Source organism: Manis pentadactyla, chromosome 10, assembly GCF_030020395.1.
Source record: "Manis pentadactyla isolate mManPen7 chromosome 10, mManPen7.hap1, whole genome shotgun sequence".
Taxonomy (NCBI): Eukaryota; Metazoa; Chordata; class Mammalia; order Pholidota; family Manidae; genus Manis; species Manis pentadactyla.
In genome coordinates this window covers 54,521,608-54,540,803 of record NC_080028.1, presented here as the reverse complement: position 1 = coordinate 54,540,803, position 19,196 = coordinate 54,521,608, and the positions used below count along the sequence as shown (strand labels likewise).

Sequence of the window (19,196 nt, the reverse complement as noted above, 5' to 3'; positions counted from 1 at the left end):
AGCAGCTACCCCTAACACTGCTGAATATTCCTAATCATTGAATGTTATTCAGGTAAATAGAAGTTTTCAATAGTAATGAGTTGCATTTATAACTTTTATGATGTTAACATGTGTTTCTCATCTGAGTATTACAGTAAATCCTATACAGTTTCTAGGGCATGATTTGGCCCAAGTGACACTGTAGGTAGGTGGTATTTGAAAATGTATCTTTTACTCCTGGTTCCCGATTCTTCGAACAACATTATGCAGCCACTCTTTAAGGTAAAAATGTCACTTGATGCAAATGCAAGTTAAAAGAATTAAAAGTTTGAGGAACTAATGATCTGTACTTCAAAGCTGTCTGCCTGAAATCTTCAGATAAATAAAGGAAAGGGGTCCTGCCTTCACCGAAGGAAAAACAATGAACTTTCAGTCTCTGATGACAATGATTTTAAGACACACCTGCAATATCACATAAAGAAAATGAATGCTAAACTATTCCTATGAAACTATACTACAATGCTTCTAACCACTTAAAATTGTTCCTCACAATTTCATCCTCTAAGCCATCGAGACCATTATTATTTCTTGTCTTTTTGAAAATAGCCATTCTATCAGGTGTGAGATAACTCACTGTGGTTTTAGTTTGCATTTTCCTGAAGATTAATGATGTTGAGAATCTTTTCATGTACCTGTATGTCTTCTTGTAGACTGTCTACTCAGATCTCATGCCCAATTTTTAATTGGACTGTTTGTGTGGGATGCCTCATTTCTTGAAAGAGTACTTCACTATTGTCTGAAATCTTCTAAGCCAGCAATAGCCATTCTGCACATTTTGAAGCTGTTGTTTTGACTTTACCATAAGATATTAACAAAGTTTTTGCACAAGAAGGGTGACATTTTAAATAGCAGTTAAATTTATGTGCTATCAACAATGCACATAACTAATGTGACAATAATATGAACAACTACGAACAAGTTCACACATGTACCAAAAATAGACAACTACGACACTTTCTACAGCAAAGTGATTCTAAGATGCCATCAATTGCAAGATCCATCTAATTTGGGGGATATTAAAATATGAAAAAATTGTGCATCTCAGAGTGAATAAAATAAGGTGAGCTACAATGAAATGCTGTATACATGTCAGTCACAGTTTTCTAGGTCTATCAAGCTGAGATAGGGAGTAATACAAATAATTTTTAAAAACTATTTATTTTAATGTAACTCAAAGGATTCAAACATCTATCTCACATCTCCTTCCCACTTTTTACCCCCTCACAGTTTATGAGAATACAGTGGTCAAAAAGTCTGTTTCTATGTTATTCAGAATAGATGATAAACAAAAAAATAAAACCTGCTGATCTATTATGTCTTTTGAAGCATAGTGTGAAAAACAAAAATATATCCACAATACTGAGCTCACAATGCAGTAAGTAAATATCATAACAAAAAGTATGGCTTTTTCCTTCTCTTGAAAGTGAAAGTAGTCCTAGAAAGCAGAAATTTAAAATTTTGCTCTTCTAATTGAGAGGCAGTGGCTGTATCTTTATGTACATTTATTTTAATGACATGCTACTAAAGCATAGCTTTCTATAAGAACCTTCCTAAGAATTTAGAAATCACATTGAGAAAAAGGTTATACAGCAATATAGAGACATCTTGCTTTAACCATTTTTTAAATCATTCCAGTAAAAAAAGGGGGAAAGGCTGACTCTCTAATCAAAACTCTCTGTTTTAATTTCCATTAAAATATAAGGATAGCTTTGGGGGTAAGAAAAGAAAAAGTTCATTTTCTACTTAAGTCCCTCTATAAGCATAACTCCTTTAACAGAATAACACTATGTTTGATATATAATTTATTTCCAGATTTTATAACTGTGAGATCAAATGATGCACTTCCACACACCTGAAAGAGGTCCAGCAGGTCCCCATATCCTAGGGGTTTCCTTGCTCTGAGCAGTTTCACTGCATAATTGCAGTTTTTATCCTGGAAAAAAAGAATTAAGCTAGGATACCCCTCTATGAATCACATTAATAGGGGTTAATAAAAGCTCTATGATGATAAATTTTAATTTCTTGTGAAAGAAATAAAATGTGATGTAGACATGACTGCTATGCACAAAACCCTTAAAATCTAGTTATGTGAAAGCCGGATACTCCTAACAACATTAAAAACTTTTTTTAATGGTTCAAAAGTTCTGAAAATATTTTAAATGATTCAAAATTAGGAAGACAAATAAAAGTATGGCCAGTTTCATATTAAAAGCACAATATAGGAAAAGGAAATATTGTTCAACAAAAGATACTGGTATAATTCATTAGTTAATTTTGCAAAAGAAAAAAAACTCTAGGTCCTTATGTCCCCCCATATGTTATTAAGGAAAAATTTTAAAAAACACAGAAAAACATGAAGAAAATGTAAATGACTATCAGCTATATGGAAGGAGAAGGGCTTTCCTAAGTGGAGAATAACAAATCAGAAAAATAAAATTATTTGAAAATGAAAAGCATTTAGATAAAAAGTTAAAAGGTAAATAACTTGAAAAAATATAATAACATAATAGGAAGTTAGTATTTTTGCTATTAAAAATGGCTCAAACACTTTGATAAGGAAAATACAAAAACTCAAATAATATATTCAGAGGAAAATGTTCAACATTAAAAATAAATGTCAATTAAAATTAGAAGTCACTTGCCTGTTCAATTATCAAAAATTTTTCTAAAATGATGATCTGGCAAAGATGTTATAAAAATGCTCACATATTGTTGGTAAAAGCATAAATGTTTATCTTTTCAGAAAACAGTATGGTGACAAATTCCAAGACCATGTTCATATACTTTAATTTAATAATTTCAAATTCTACAAATTTATTTTTAAAAACAATTCTAAATAATTAAATGTACTTAACATAAAGGAATGGTTATATAAACCACAATCACTTGCTAAAAAATTATGCTAAAAAATCAAAGTATTTATGATATAATAAAAGGGAGGATACAAATTTTTAAAAATTTTTTTAATTTAAGGAAAAAATAAATAAGAACACATTATATTGTAGAGAAATCTGTGAGCATGGCACCAGTTACAGCCCACTGTCTTCTAGCCTGGATTATACAAATAGCCTACTGACAGACCTCTGCCTTACTATTGGTATATTGAAATATATTTTCCACACTGCTGTTAGAGTAATTTACAGAAAAATATCAATATGAACGTTTCACTTCCCTGATTCAAACTCTTTCCATCAAGCTGTTATGACTGTCACACAATGTCAATACTTTAAACAGTGTATCCAAATAGACCTTTTTTTACCTCATGTATGTTAAGTAATCTCCTTTACTTACTGCTCCTATAACTTATTTATCTGGCTAACTCCTTTTCTAGCTTCAAAACTCAGCTTCTGATTCCCAGGCTGGATTAGATGTCTTCCCTATGTTCCCATAAGAAGCCTGTCTATATTCCCTATTTCCATTTAGCATTTATCACACAGCATTAGAACTGTGTGTATAGGATAGGGTCTGTCTCCTTCTTTACTCTGTTATCTGGCTAACATGGATGAAAAATGACAAAATTCATATACTCAAATAATCCTAACATGTAAAATTAAAGAGAGGTAGAAAAACTCATTAAAGGCAGCATGAAGAGACTTACTCGCATTTTGGAATGACTCATTTATTAGCCTACATGTAACGAGGGCTTACTATTCCCCACATAATATGCTAACCACTAGCAATATATGAAGAATAAGTCACTGACCCTGCCTTCAGGAAGTATGTGACCTGGAAGGGAAAATTTGTGGTAAAGGACTTCAGAAAGCAAATGGAGGTGCAGGTTAGATAAACAGGATAAATGGTACAAACATACTTTTTAAGTATATTTCTTGTATTTCATATAAATTTTAAGTGAATTATATTACCCATCTTCATATCTCCCCTAGTGATTCTACATAATTATTTCCTTATTAAGAATATGTTATAATGTTTATAAAATCTCAAAAGTATATGTATTGATAAGACAGAAATACTAAAGTCAGCAGATAAATTATCTTTTAACATTAGAAAAAAATTCCAAAGTGTATTTATTCATTGCTACTTAGAGACCTGCTAGTAACAAGACCATGTAGATATGAAAAAAGATGAGGGAAACTGTGTGAGAAAAGAAGAACACAAGTGAGACATATGATTATATATGTAAAAATTCTAGATGTATACTCACAGTAGCTGAAAGCAGCCATTGGTAGATGTAACCATATGTGTGGGATAGGGGTTAAATATACAATTTTAAAATATGACCACAGTGATTCCTTGTTTCAAGTATTTATTCAAAAAGCAGATTCTCTGTTTATGTAATTTTTGTATAACACAAGCCTCTCAGTCAATTTCAAGTATATGGAGAGCTGGGATAATAAAGACAATTTTAACTATATAGTAGTCAAATATAAGATTAAGGCATTTGGCCTTGTAAATGAAAAACTTTATGTTGCTATCTCTCATTTGCAGAGTTTTATTCTTTAAAGAAAAAGGAAATTTTGAGATATTGACCTGTATAATTGAATCAATTGCTGACATTACCTGGCATAGCATTCCCACTTATGTCAGCATTCATGACAGCAGTGAAAACAAAGAAAAATAAACATTAAAGGAGGATGCTTAAGAGAAGGGGAGATGTAAAGCAAAGACTTAGTCCGCAAAGTAAATAACCTTCCCTTGGAAAATAAATCAAAGAAAGTGAAGTTGGCTAGAAATCTATGCTGAGTATCACTGATCCTAATTAAGGGCTCTGATTTTTATAGCAACCCTTTATATTTTCTAAATATGCAGAGATATCTGAGAATTCAATATCCCATCTCTTTTGAGACTCCTCAATTGTTTACTATCTTTAACATCCATTATGGCACAAAAGTAACTTAAAGTTTCTAGCACTACAGAGAAGCACTTCTCAAAATAAAAAAAAGTTAACTACAAATGTTTCCTAGTATGAATTGTACTCTGACTTAAGCAGTTTCTAAACTATATAGTGACTAATTAAAACTCCTTGTTATTAAGAGCCTTTGATTTTCAAGATGACAGTGGTCTAAAATCTATATATTTTTAGGTATCAATTGTTATATTTGGTAAGAAATATTAGGAAAAAGTTTAAATGCTAATATAGCTCCTCAAGTACATGGCTCTGGATACTATAGATATTAAAGCATGAACTACTAATTGTATATATGTAAAGATTTGTTCTAGTTTGACTGAATAAAGCTAACAATTAAATGATTTAAATAGCCCACCAATATATTAAATACATACTGACAGATGAAATTTTTCTTATTCATCTTTAAAATTAACTAATTAGACATTTTACTTGGTATAGAACTGTAACAACTAGTGGTCCTCTGAAGAAATCAGTCTCTTTAAAAAAATCTTCCATCAATCACAGACCCAATGAAAACTTCTACTATTGTAGAATAATTAAGGATTTACCATGGTAACAGCAGCAATAGTAGCAAAAATAAATATCTGTAATACTATTCTAATATGATTAGCTATGACTATTTCCAACTTAAAAATGTCCAGGTCATAATCTACCTTTAAACATTAATTTCCTCACAGTAGCTAATCTACCCACCATACATCTCCCAAAGCCCACTTGTCCATCCCCCCCACCCAACCATACATACCTTCGCCTTTACCCATCACTTTCATTATACCCCTTTCCAAAATGCACACAGAGCATTCTTCAATGCTGCAAATAATGTTACAAAACTATTTGATGCTTTGACAGACTGTTCAAATCAGAGAAGCAGCTATGAGAAACAGATGCAGTTTAAGGAGAGCTAAACCAAAGGATGAATTTCCAGCAAAGCTGAGAAGGCTAAGTGAAATCCACTCATCTCCTACCCTTAAATTGCTCCCAAAAGTCTTCATTTCATTTTGTAACACTCTTTGAAATTCCACCAATGAGTGATTTATTGGTATCCTTTTTTAAAAATGTAAAAAAGATTTATGAGAGTTAAAGAGATTCTTTACTATCTGGATTCTTAATAAGATTAAAATTAACTTATTAAGACTGCTTTTCTATAACTAACTGAGACCAACAGCAGTATTCTAACTGGAAATGTAGATTGAGGGATCAGGCAAGTAAAAACTGGTTAAGCATGAACACTTGGGAGAGAGTAGTTAGTGTGGAAACCTCACAATACCACAGCAGCACACTGCAGCAGGAAGAGCATGGGCTCTGAAAAGCCCCGGATTTAAATATGAGTCTACCACTTACCATGCGACCTTAGACAAGTAATTTAGTCTCTCTGCATCCCAATGTGTTCTACTATAAAATAAGAACTTTATTTCCCCACAAAGTTGTCTTGTATGAGAAAGAATGCACAATGCATCAAAGGTAACGGATTCTCAACAGAAGCCAGTTTCCTTCTTTTCTACGCTCGTTTTTGAGGCAAGAACAGGAAGGCACCAAAGAGAGGAGGTAAACTGAGTACCAAAAGGGTGCCAAAGAGAAACTCTAGAATTACTCCTTGAAAACCCAGTTCTACCAAGAGAATATAAGAAAACGCATCTGTATTCTTTTCTCCACCCTACTCCTTTCTTTATTCATGACCATATTGTCTTCATCCCAGGACTCAAAACTCATATAAGTACTATTAAATTTATAATACTACATTATGACCTGCTTATATTATATTAAAGATAAAACAGATCTTGGAAGGTGGACTGAGGATCATTCTTCCATTAAATCAACACAATAAATATCAAGTGAATGCCTTTTATGGTTAAGATGTGTCTTAGGTAATAAACAAGAGTAGAAGAAAACGCAAAGATGTCTAAGAAAAATCCTTGTCTTTAAGGAATTAGTTTTAGCTTTCTGATTTGAGAGACATTTATAGCATTCATCTCTGGGAAACCCAATTAGTTCATAAGTTAGGGATTTTTACATGTTCCTTACATTATGAATAGCACTTTAAGGCATAAGGAAGAGATGCTAAAGAAAACTGACTTTTTTTTTAAGATTCTACTGTTAAGATTTACTGTTAGTCAAATCTTCATTAATTGTTGAATTTTTAATGCAAAAAATTACCTGCCAAAATTTCGGTGTTTCGTGCAGCTATTGTTTTAACTTTTATTATTCCTGATTCAGCAGCCTGCAAGAATAAAAATAATTAGAACATAAAACTTACTATCAACATGAATTATCTAGGGAAAAAAATCATATATGATAGATAAAATCTTGAGCACTGTCACTATTATCTTGTTTACTTCCAAAATTTCAGATACTAAAGTCTAGTAGTGACATATACATTAAAAGTGTAATAAAATATGGTCAATTTGATTATTCACATGCAAACTCTGTACTGTAGCATGTTGCCTTTCTCTGTCTCAAGGCACATTAGGAAGACTCTAACCCCTCATGAATTTAAATGTTTATAAAATAAAAAACAGAAACAAAGCCCAATGAAAAAAACTGGGTTTCTCTTCCCCATTTCACACCTCCCTCCCCACCGTAAAATAGTTAGGAAACACTCCAAAATCCAGTAGAACTGTTTTGGAATAGAAGTGAATGGACAACCAAGAACTTTGTTATTACTTGTAGGTTACTTCTTTAACATCCATAAATTTTCATAAGGTGTCGAAATGCTTCACCATAAGTATGTTTAGCTAGTAGTACTCAGAAGACATATAATATTTTGCACAATGCCACAGATGGGTGCTGATCAATATAGTATGCATTGGCTACACATGGCTACTAAAACAAACATTTTGTATGTGGCAAGACTGAATTGAGCTATGGGCTCTAAGTATAAATATACACTAGATTTTGAAGGCTTAATATGAAAAAAATAATGTAAACTAAAACCCTTACTTTGATTAAATGTTGAAATAATAATATTTTGAACATATTGTGTTAAATAATTTATTATTAAAATTAAATGCTTTTCTTTTTAATGTAACTTAAATTTACATATATGGGCTGCATTTGTGGCCCACATTATATTTCTATTGGGCAGTGTTGACATATAATATTAATATATAACCTTTATCATAGAAACTCAGAACATTTTTAGTATCAAGAAAATACACCTATTTTATACTTATGTGGTCTCCACACTTCCAAAAATAATACATAAATACTTTTAGGTTATATGTCCAAGTTTTCCTATTAATTTGCTTGCTTCTTGCTCATTTACTTTGTTATTTCTTACTGCTTGCTAAGAGAAAACTGTTAGCAGGCTGTTATCTCTTACTGCTTTCTAAGAGAAAAGTGTTAGCAGGCTGTAAAGGTTTAAAAGTAATTGTGGAAGAATACCAGTGTCTTATGGGTTCTTAGTTTGAGGACCAGTGGATTAAGGCATCAAATAAATAACACATTGTAGGTTATACTATTATGTGTAGTAGTAGATCTTTGTCATTTGGTTGGCTTCCAAGCATATGAAGTCCTGCCTATGTTTAGAGATTTTCCATCTTCATGAGTTTTGATATAAGATAAAGCCTATCTTCCACTATTAAAAACTGAAAATGTCAGGGACTTGCTTTCCCACATGCCCTGGCAGCCTATACTTATCCAAACAGACACACCTGCCAAGAACTTTGAATATGGAGGCAATGACACAGAAAAACAGAGACGAAAGAATTCTTTCTGATGACAGCAACAGTGCAGGTAACGACTAGTTTGCAAGGGCAGTGACCCAGTGGCAGCCGGAGCAGGCAGCACAACCAGTAGCGCAATCTGAGGATCCAGGCACCACTCAGCAGGGACAGCGTTAATGGTCTTAGTGGTAGGAGTTTTGCTCTGGTTCTGGCTGTTGAGCCTCCCTTTGTTCCTATTACTTTTCTAAGGCTGGCTCCATCTAGTCTTCTACCAATTCTGTGAGCCACTCAATATACCGTCAATAAACTTCATTTCTGCTTAAATCAGCCAAAGTCAGCTTTCATTGCTGAAAACTAAAAACCATGATGAATCCAGGAGGACTGACTTATACCATTTTAAGAAATGGCAATGGCCCAAATTAAACAAGGTTACTAGCAGAAAAATACAGTCAAAACAAATTACTTCAGGGAAAGATCATTGATTTTCTGATTATTTGGGACAGTGTGTATCAGAAATACCAGAAGCTTAAAAAATCCTGATGCCCATGTTCCAACCCTTTCTATGTTAAATCAGAATGACTGCCAGGGGGAGCCAGGCAGCAGTATTTTTTTTAATTCTCAGGTGATTTCAATGTGCAACAAAATTTAGGAGGCTACTGCAACAATACAAGAGAGAGATGGCAGGGGGCAGGCCCAAAGCGACAATGACTAAGATGGTTAGAGGTGGTCAGGTTCGGGTACACTTAGAAGATGTACAGACCTTAGCAAATTTACTACTGTAAAAATTAAAGAACACTGAAATTATTATTGTATACTTTATACACCCCATCTCAAACTCCCTTGGGTAAATTTCTTACTGGGCTAGCTGAAATTGATCAGTGCTCACTGAGATTTCTCCCATAATCATTTTCAAATATTCAGCCTCTCCCCCTTTTCACTCTGGCTCTATGTACCCCCACATATGCTCAAATTCAGTATTTTATTTGGCTTCAGGGTCAAGAGAGATTGATCAGATGGAACCATCATAAATATCAACGTATGTGTACTTCCCAAATTCTAGTGAGCTTGACCTGAACAGTTTCCAAAATCAGTCCTGTACCATGCCATATGTTAGATGTCAGTAAAGGATTTCAGATTTGCCAGACATTATTTTGATTTCCTCAGATAAATAAGCTGACCCATATATGTGTCATAAATAAGTATAAACAGGTTACAAGTAAGTGTAAAATATGTTGAATAAATATTTTTATACAGATACACAGTAAAGAAAAGGAATAGGAGTTTTTTAAAGTAGTTCCAAAGTAGTAAAGTGTTTTAAAAGACATACAACCAGTATTTTCATTCCTAAAGTCAAGAAATCACCAACAGGACTGTTTGTGGCCTTACACATAATTAAACCTATATTACTGCTTGTCATTTTTTACATTCAGTTATCATACTTTGAAACTGTATCATCCTATTCTCGCAAGCAACCTGTGTTGCTAGGAAGCTTCACTACCAATGTTTATTTACAACACCGCAGTCTTACTTCATATCTACATCTTCCAGAGAGTCCTGCATAAATGGACGTATTCGGACTCAGATCTTCTTCTTTTTATCAAGGACTGTCTATGTGAAGAAGAGACTTCTTAATAAGAAGTACCCGCTACTCTGATCAGATACTTTGTATATCCAATAGGGGAACTACTCAGCTGTAAACATAGCTATTTTTTCTGAAATTGGCCCTCGTGAAAAAAAAACCTGTGAGTTCTACAGGTTTGGAAAGGGATGACATAGATTAAGGTGGGTAGTCTAGAATCTCTATTCTGAGAGCAAAATGTGAGTTTGGAAAGAAAGCCAAACTCTTTAAGTACTCTGCAGCATTCAGTACTTGTCACTCTTAAAATTAATCTTGCTCAAGTATATTTTCTCTTCCTCAAACAGACACACCACCAGGGATTTTGAATATGGAGGCTAGCGGCAAAAAAAGCAGAGACGAGAGAATGCTGATTCCTTTTCCAAAATCACAGAGAATATCCTGTCTCACTTCTCACTCAATCTTCCTGGGCAATCTCATAATTCCACGTTTTTGATTACTTTCTAAATGCAGAAGACTCCTAAATCATATTCTTTACCTTTTCCTTACTTGTCTTCTAAACTATAGGGTTTATTAACCTAGATTTAGTTAAAAGGCACCTTAAATTCAAGATATTTAAACAGATGCCATCTCCTCTTATGCACCACCCTGGGCCCTGACCCTGGCCCCAGAAAACCCTTTTTCTTCTTCCTATAACCTCCACTTTTCTGAACAGATGCAGCATCCATCCAGTCACTGACCAGACATCTGGGGTTCTCCCTAACACACAAAGGCTGTGTCGTGAACATATCTTGTGTTCTTTGTTCTCAAATCTTACTTCCAAATCTTAGTTTATAAACTTCTCATTATCAACCCAAACTAAGAGATCTATTTAGTTTTATCCCCCCTCCAACCACTGTCTTAGCACCCACGCCTACTACAGTTTCTCAAAACTGAGTGGTGTGAGAACACCTTTTAGAAAGGGGAGAAAAAAAATCTCATGGACCTACCCAGTGTCTGACAAATTTAAGTATGCATAAACAAAATTAGGAATATACTCCTTGTTTTTATAGCTCTTAAATTATAAAGCCAACAAATTCCCAAATTAAGTACAAACCTAAATTAACACTAAATGTGACAAACAATGGTTTGCTGAAATTAAACCACTGCTAACAACATGCAGACAGCTGGAGACTCCTGGTACAGGTTCTTCCAATTCAGGCACTCTATGGCACCATGAGCAAGGACAGCAATCATTTCTTCCTTCACTTACTTCTGCGGCAACTATTGAAAAGTCTTTCCCTCCTTGTTGGCTGTCTATAAATTGTACCTGTAATACTTTATCCCAGTCATCTCATTACATGTCTGTTTCTCTAGTCAGGCTGTAAATCCCATAATGATTAAGAAACATATTTCATTCATCTCTCTGTATTACTGATGTCTATTATAGTGCCTAGCATAGAGGTAGCTACACGAGAAATGTTTCCAAACAAACAAATGAGATGTTCTAAATAACAGGACAGACTTAACCTCCCACTAGTTGAGAAATCTAGAGGGATTTTGATCCAGAGATTTACAATGCCATCAGGCACTTCACTGTGCTTTCACTTCTCTGCCATTCTCTTGGTCCTGTCCTGTTCCATGGGTAGGTTCATCCTCAAGCTGCCTCCAATCCTGACAATAAAAATAGCTGCAGTCATTCTACATCTCACAACTTTATATACTAGATGGAGAGAAAGGGTTATGTTTCAGTAGCTCCTGAGGAAGAAAGGAAACTTTCCTTTTCCAGGAGCACTCATGGGCATTATATGACCAATAGAAATGAAGATAGGGGCAGGGAGGATTTAAACTGATTAAACTAATCAAGGTACCCTGAAGAAAGGAATGAGATTAATTTACCTAACTCCAAAAGATTGTAAATGAAGGAAGAGTAAGAGGGAAGTGATGCTAGGAAGGGAATTAACACATGTCTACTATTAGAATTATGTACAAATTTACAAGAGCTACAAAAATTTAAATGCTGCTTCCCTTCACCAAAGCTCCTATGTTCTCATTTTTTAAAACATATATTTTTCACAACACCTTTAAGAGTAGAGATTCAAAATCAGAACAAATTTACCAAAGGTCCAAATTAATTATTCTGAGGTCATAGCATGAAATAAGAGTTAAAGAAGAAATGTGAAATACAAATTAATGGCAATTTTGGTTGAAAAATGTACTCATAAGACACCACGAAGGAATGAAGCTGCCTGAGGACTTAACAATTTTAGATGTAAAATCAAGAGATCTAAAGTCAAGTCCACACTTGGGAACACTTAATAGCTCTAGAACACTCCCTAGAGGACAATATACTCATAAAACAATTACTACATTGAAACCAAAATATTTTCTTCTGTAACCTGCAATTAGCCTGCAATCCCAAAGCTTTGAAAAATATGTACCTATATGGCATCCTATTCAAAACCTCTGGACTAAAAAAAAACAAAAACCTCTAGCTTCTAGGAAACAAAAAATTTTCTTTAACATATCAAATGCAGATTACATGTGGATAGCTAAAAATATATGTGTGGTGTGCCTACATATTTGGTATCCCCTTTCTTTTCTAAAAAGTTAATAAGCAAGTATATAATTAGGACCTCCTAAATATACAAATGCTTGGCACCATGGTGGATAAAAGGATAAACTAGATCCAAAACTGATCCTAAAAGGCAATTTAGAGAAGAAAAAAAAAAACTAAAATAACTATTAACAGAAGTTAAAATGTAAGAGTTACAAGGAAATAACTTAGAAAATAAGCTTAAGTGAAAGTTAAGAAAGCAGAGGGAAACATACTAGCTTGAAAATCCTGTACAAAAGCTGCAACTGGTTTGCTTTAGCAACTACCTAGTACATGACACACAGCAGGTATTCAAAAATTACTTCATGAATACATGACTTAAGTAAGTGAATGAGGGAAGAAATTAGAAAATTATCTGTAAAGTTGGTTCATGCATACAGCAAATGGATGAGCAACATTTAAAGTGGAATCAATAAAAGGATTTTAATTTCAAAAAGAGATGGGAGGAGGTGATACCAGGCTGGCAAAAGAAACCCAAGAAGCAATAACATGAAAGACAGAGGCAGTAGGACATATTTGGAGAATAATAGGAGGCAAAACAGTTTGGCTGAAGCATAAAGGCATATGAGGAAAGGTGAGGGTGGTAAAGCTGGAAAGGAAGGTTGGAAAGATCAAGAGGGTCTTAAATTCTATGGAAAGAAGTTCTGTGAGTACAGAATAGCCACTGAGAGTGTCTGAACTGCTTAAGTATATAATCTAATGGTATCATATAGAATGGTTGGTCTTCTGTGTCATTATAGCATATCAGAGGCCAGGCATGAGACTAAAACCTGGAACTAGAAGCGCAGCTGAGAAAACAGAGGAAGGGAGAGGTACATTAGAAATTACAGAGCTGGAAGAGAGTTGAGTGAGACAAGATAGACAAACGTGACTAAAGTAAGCAACAGTGATAAATACCATTAACAAAACAAGTGAAATGAGAGGAAAAGAAAAGTTTTGAGGAAAATAAGTTCACTTATAAAAAGTTCTACTGGAAGTATGTGAAAGATATTATGGTAGATGTGTTCGACAGCTGGAAACAACACAGACCTCAGGTCAGTAAAGAAGCATAGTTAGTGAATTAGATTTAGGAGTCATTAGCATTGTGGTAAGGCCGGAAACAATGCAAGAAAGTGAGGAACAGTGAGAAAAACAAGTATATTTTAAAGGCATTTACAGCATGATATAATGGAAAGGAGAGGAGTTAGAGATGGACACACATGGATTCACATCCCAGTTCTTTTGCTTTCCAGTTTTATTACCTTAACGCAAAATACTGACCCTCTCTAAACCATAGTTTCTGTATATTTAAAACTGAAATGGCATGTTGCAATAGAATCAATGGATGCAAAGTTCCTAGTCTCATGGAAAGACAATATTTCACTCCATCTTTATGAAGATAAAGACAGTTTTTCATTCATTTTTGTATTTCCTGCCACACTTTACACTTAGGACACTAATAAACTTCTATTATATTGTAAGAGCAATAGCAAAACCCAATTATTTCATACATGGTTAAAAAGAAGCTATACTTTTTATATAAAAGAAAGTAATTTCATTTTTGAAGTACATCTTCCTTTTGGTTTATAAGCCAGGAACAATGTCTTTTATTTATTCTATATTACCAAAAACACAGTCTAATAATCATAATCAATCTATTATTTTTGACTAAAAATATGTTTTCATTGGTCTTCACTCTCTATTCACTATTTATATGAAAGTAAAAATACAACAGTCAAAAACTTAGTAAAAACCAAACTATTCTGTTTTATAATTTATCCATAAACTTCAGTGGTTATGGCACCGCAATTAAGCATGCAGACACTATTTAGCTCTCATTCCCCATTGTCTAAAGGTCCTGAAAATGAGATCTCCCCACCAGAACAGCCAATTGACTTGGGCCTCTTTCCCTAAACAGCCAGTTAAAGGGAGAATTCTGTCATAGTAAATTGAAGGCATTTTTTTTCACCAAGGGTCCCCCTCAGACAGCTAAGACATAAAAACACTGAACACTAAGGAACTCTACTAAAGACACGTTTGATTTTTTTAGGTGAAAGTCCCTGCCAACCAACTTCTACAAGGCCTGAATAGGCAAGAGGAAACTTAAAGTTCAAAGCCTGGGAAAACTACTTGTTCTTTTTTATGTACACCCTTACTGATTCTACTTCATTACAAAACAAAAAAAAATCTATCCAAAATCCTAATTCTAATAACCTCAAATCAAACAGGACTTCCTTTTCTTTCCTCTTCTACTACCCACTCCCTAAACTTTATCAACCTCTAGTGAAGCACTAGAAATCTGAAATCCAATATCCCACTATTGTCCCAAGCCTTCTCTAGCTCTCTCCCTCTCTCCCTAACTCCACTGCTTTTTTATTAAATTGGTACCAGTATTCCACCTTTTCCCAAAGTTCTGCTCCATTTCCTTTAGGAATCCAACCTAGATCTCACAGTCTACTTTCATTTCAACCACTCTTCCTGCCAGACTCTTAAGAGTTCCAAGTCAATTTCTTCTCTTCTTCTCCAAAGTGATCTACTGCTCCCCTCAAACTTCCTATCCATCACTTCTTTCATCACTATTCCTAGCAGTAAGCTTGTTTCCTATCTTACCAAGAAAACAGAGGCCACAGGCCAAACTGTCCACAACCTCCTCTCTCTCCACTACGCCCTTCATTCAAATTTATCACAATCAAACCCATTTTTCCTTTTCCCTCTCTCTGTCAGAAAATAATGTGTCCCTTCTCAGATTGAAAGCCAGTTCATTTATTTATATCCTCAAAACTCCAGCGTTCTCAGGAACTGGCTCTGGCGCGTATGCTTTTTCTGTTGCATACCCTTACCTCTGTCTGCTCAGCTGCCTCTTTCCCTTTAACGTTGTTTCCTCCAGGTCCTTTTTCAGCTGAGTATGTTCATTCTATACACTCTTCCTGCCCATCTTACCTACACTTACGGTTTCTACTATCATATATTAACTGATACTCCTAAATATGAAACCCCCGTCTTAAGTACCAAACCATCATTGTCAAACACCTACTAGTCGGTTCTACCTGGATGTCACACACAAATCTTAAACTTAATATAGTCATCACTACTCATTTTCCCAGAAACATTTCCTATATCCTTTCTCTTAGTGATCTCTCCACCCAATTTCCCAAGCCAAAAAACTGGGAGGCATCATAGATTTCTCTCTATTATATGAAAGGTCATTATGCCCTGGTAATTTTACCTGCAAAATCTCTTTTCAGTCCATACTCTCTCTTTTACCCATGTCCACAACAATGCAAGCAACATCCTGTCTACTTCTACTGCAACCTCAACTCAGGCAATCATCACTTTTTAAAATTTCCTCTCTTTGTCTCAATCTCAGTTCCTCTAATTCTTCCCACCAACACTATTATGATAATGTTACTAACTATGAATTTGATCATATTACTCTCTCTCTCTTAAAAAGCTTTAATGGCTCCCAACCACCTAAAATGAAATTTATTTACATGGGATATAAACATGTACTATTTCTTCTGCCTACAATGACCCCCACTTCTCCAAACCCTTCTTCTGTTGGCTAGCTTCCATTCATCCTATTAAGACTAACTCAAGAATTACAAACTGACTATGCTTCCAGAGTCAGATTCCCCTCTGTTTCCACACAGCAGTGCCTGCAAACAAGAAAATAACCAAAATGTTTTTATTCATTAAATAAACATAAAAGCTTCAGAGGTTACTACCTCTGAAGGCCACTGACTATCAATTACATAAAAATGATTTACAAAGCTTTAATTTTTAAGACAAAGAAAAAATATTTCATACAAATATTCCAGAACAAATTAGGAAGTACACTTGTGCTAAAAAAAAGTTATAGTGCTGAAGCATGAAGACTTACTAAGGACAAAGTAGGGAGATAAAAAGAGGAAGGAATATATTGATGTCATATCATTACTACCTTTATTATAAAATGACAGAATGAAATTTTAACCACTATAAAAATAATTTAATATGCAAAGGGTAGATTTACAAATGAAAACAATGAAGATGGAGAAAACTACACAGAAAGTCCAAATAAGTAAATATCAGTAAATAAGACACTAGCCTTTACAATACTCTTTTCTTCTGTTTTTCCAACTGACTGAAATATTTTAAAATCCAGCTTATCATTAATTTTTTAAAAATTATAGCCAAGCTGGAGAAAGACAAGTACCAAATGATTTCATTCATTTGTGGAGTATAACAACAAAGCAAAACTGAAGGGAAAAAACAGCAGCAGACTGACAGACTCCAAAAAGGGACTAGTGGTTACCAAAGGTTGGGGAGTGTGGGTGGGGAGGGAGGGAGAAGTGGATTAAGGGGCATTATAATCAGCACTCACAATATAGGTAGGTCGCGGGGAAGGCAGTATAGCCCGGAGAATACAAGTAATGACTCTATAGCATCTTACCACGCTCATGGACAGTAACTGCAATGGAGTGTGGTGGGGACTTGATAATATGGGTCAATGTTGAAACCACAATGTTGCTCGTGTGAAACCTTCAGAAGATTGTATATCCATAATATTTTAATAAAAAAAAATTACAGCCAAGCAGTATGGCCAAAAAAGTAGAAATTACTGAAATCTTAAGATAAAGAGTAAATATAGAACGTCTCACTTCATTCCACCTTAAAGTTTTGAGGAAGGAGACATCCCTTACAAGGCACACAGACAATTAGCACTTTAATAAGTTCTTGAGTAGCCTTATATGTAGTTCAGAAGGAGTTTTTTTGAGTAATACCTGTGAAACTACTGAGAGTGTGAACTAGGTAGCAAACCTGTATAGATAGAAAAGCTTCTTATACTTATAAAGGCTTTGCCTTAGGGTTTACCAGCACCCCCTGCCCCAGGAAATAAAACTAAAAACTTACCAGTTTCTTCTAGAACAAAAGCCAAAATTTAGCCTTGCTATTAGATTACCAGGAAAAATTTAATTCAACCAAAATATTTCTTGAAAGTCAACTCTCTCTCCTAAAACATCACTGTAGACTGATTACTCCGTTCTTGCTTTAAACTTATGACACAGTCAAGGTCATTTTTCAATTCCTAAAGTAGGGCCGTAAGCTTATTAGAAGTGCCCATGTGTTAAGGAGTCAAGGCTTTTACATTCATTCAACACATTTTTATGATGGAGCATGTACTACATATGAAATTATGTATCAGAAATAATCACACCAAGAGTTATTTTTGCAATTACCTCAAAGACTGTGTGCTATTATGAAACATCTCTTCAGCCAAAGGTCAATTGAAAAAGCTAACAAAGAATTCCTAGATTAGGTGTATTGAGTTCTACAACTGTTAAATTACCTGTTGGGAACTCTGAATGCATTTTCCAATAGAAATAAGGTAATAAATGGCAATTACATTCCCAAGCTAGACCACAAAGGCCTATAATATAAAAGAATCACAATTTTTACATGAACTATAACAGTTCTATTAATTATAGTTAAAATTACACAACAGGATTTCACACGTTCTAAATGAGAGCACTTCTCTTACAGTGAGAACAGCCTAAGTCACGTTACTTGCTGTAACTTTCAACAGAAGATGATACAAAGAAAATGATGAAAATCAGTATCAAAAAAAGCTATGGAATATCTGAAATAAAACATACTTTCAAAAGTGGCACCTCTGGTTTCCATCACTGGGTAGTATTTGCTTACTTTATTAAAGATGTACTAGCCAGTTGTGCTAATATACAAGAAAAAATCACTGAAATGGCTTATTTCTGAAAGGAGACAAGAAATTGAGCTGCTTTTTTAAAGTTTAAGAGAAATAAATGGCATCTTATGAGAAAAAGCCAATAGGAACTAAATGTTAAAATTTTCAATTCAGGAAATAGTCGGAAATTTTAATTTATATTATTGTCTTGAGCCTCTTTATTAATATACCCTTTTTGTTCTGACGACTTATCATAATCTAACAGCAAGATGTACTGCTGTATTGCAAGGTGTATTAACTTTGACTCTAAACCCAAACTTCCCACTACAGTATTGCTCAAAACAAGCGTTAACATGGTTACTGTGCGTCTTCCATACTCGTCCTAAATTAGGTGTCTCTGGATTATTAGGACTTCATGGGCTGACACAGAGTTAAGCTGCACGCCACATGACAAAAAGGAAAGTTACTTCCAATTAAGTGATATCTATTATAAACGTGAGAAGCACACATTTCACCACGACATTAGCGTTTAGAAGCAACCTAAGTGTTCATTTCTGGCTTGGCTAGTCACTCTTAGCTGAATTGGCTGAACTGGCTTACTCCGCGAACTTCGTTCCTGAATCCGAAGGAGAGTGGACAAAATCAAAGCTCCTCAGAACTCTCCAAAGAAAACTACAAAAAGCGCTTGTGAGACAAACCACCGACTCAGAGATCCGGAAGTGAGGGCCAAATGAAAGTTCAGCCGGACAGGACGTGGGAGTGGAGGGCTGCGTCCCCACAGGACCTTGTGCGCT

At 34.5% G+C, this 19,196-nt stretch overlaps 1 protein-coding gene across 4 annotated transcripts in view; it reads right to left on the bottom strand.

Moving 5' to 3' along the window:
* Positions 1–19,196, bottom strand: part of MON2 (MON2 homolog, regulator of endosome-to-Golgi trafficking) — a 121,526-nt gene that overhangs the window by 101,765 nt on the left and 565 nt on the right. For 2 of the 4 annotated variants that reach the window (XM_036894819.2, XM_036894821.2), the window contains exon 2: positions 7,061–7,124. The exons of 1 other annotated variant lie outside the window; for it this stretch is intronic. In XM_036894819.2, the coding sequence (XP_036750714.1) occupies positions 7,061–7,124 (64 nt within the window). Of the gene's footprint in view, positions 1–1,891; positions 1,973–7,060; positions 7,125–19,196 lie in introns of those variants that run through there. One more of the 4 variants, XM_057486844.1, reaches the window with a different exon arrangement.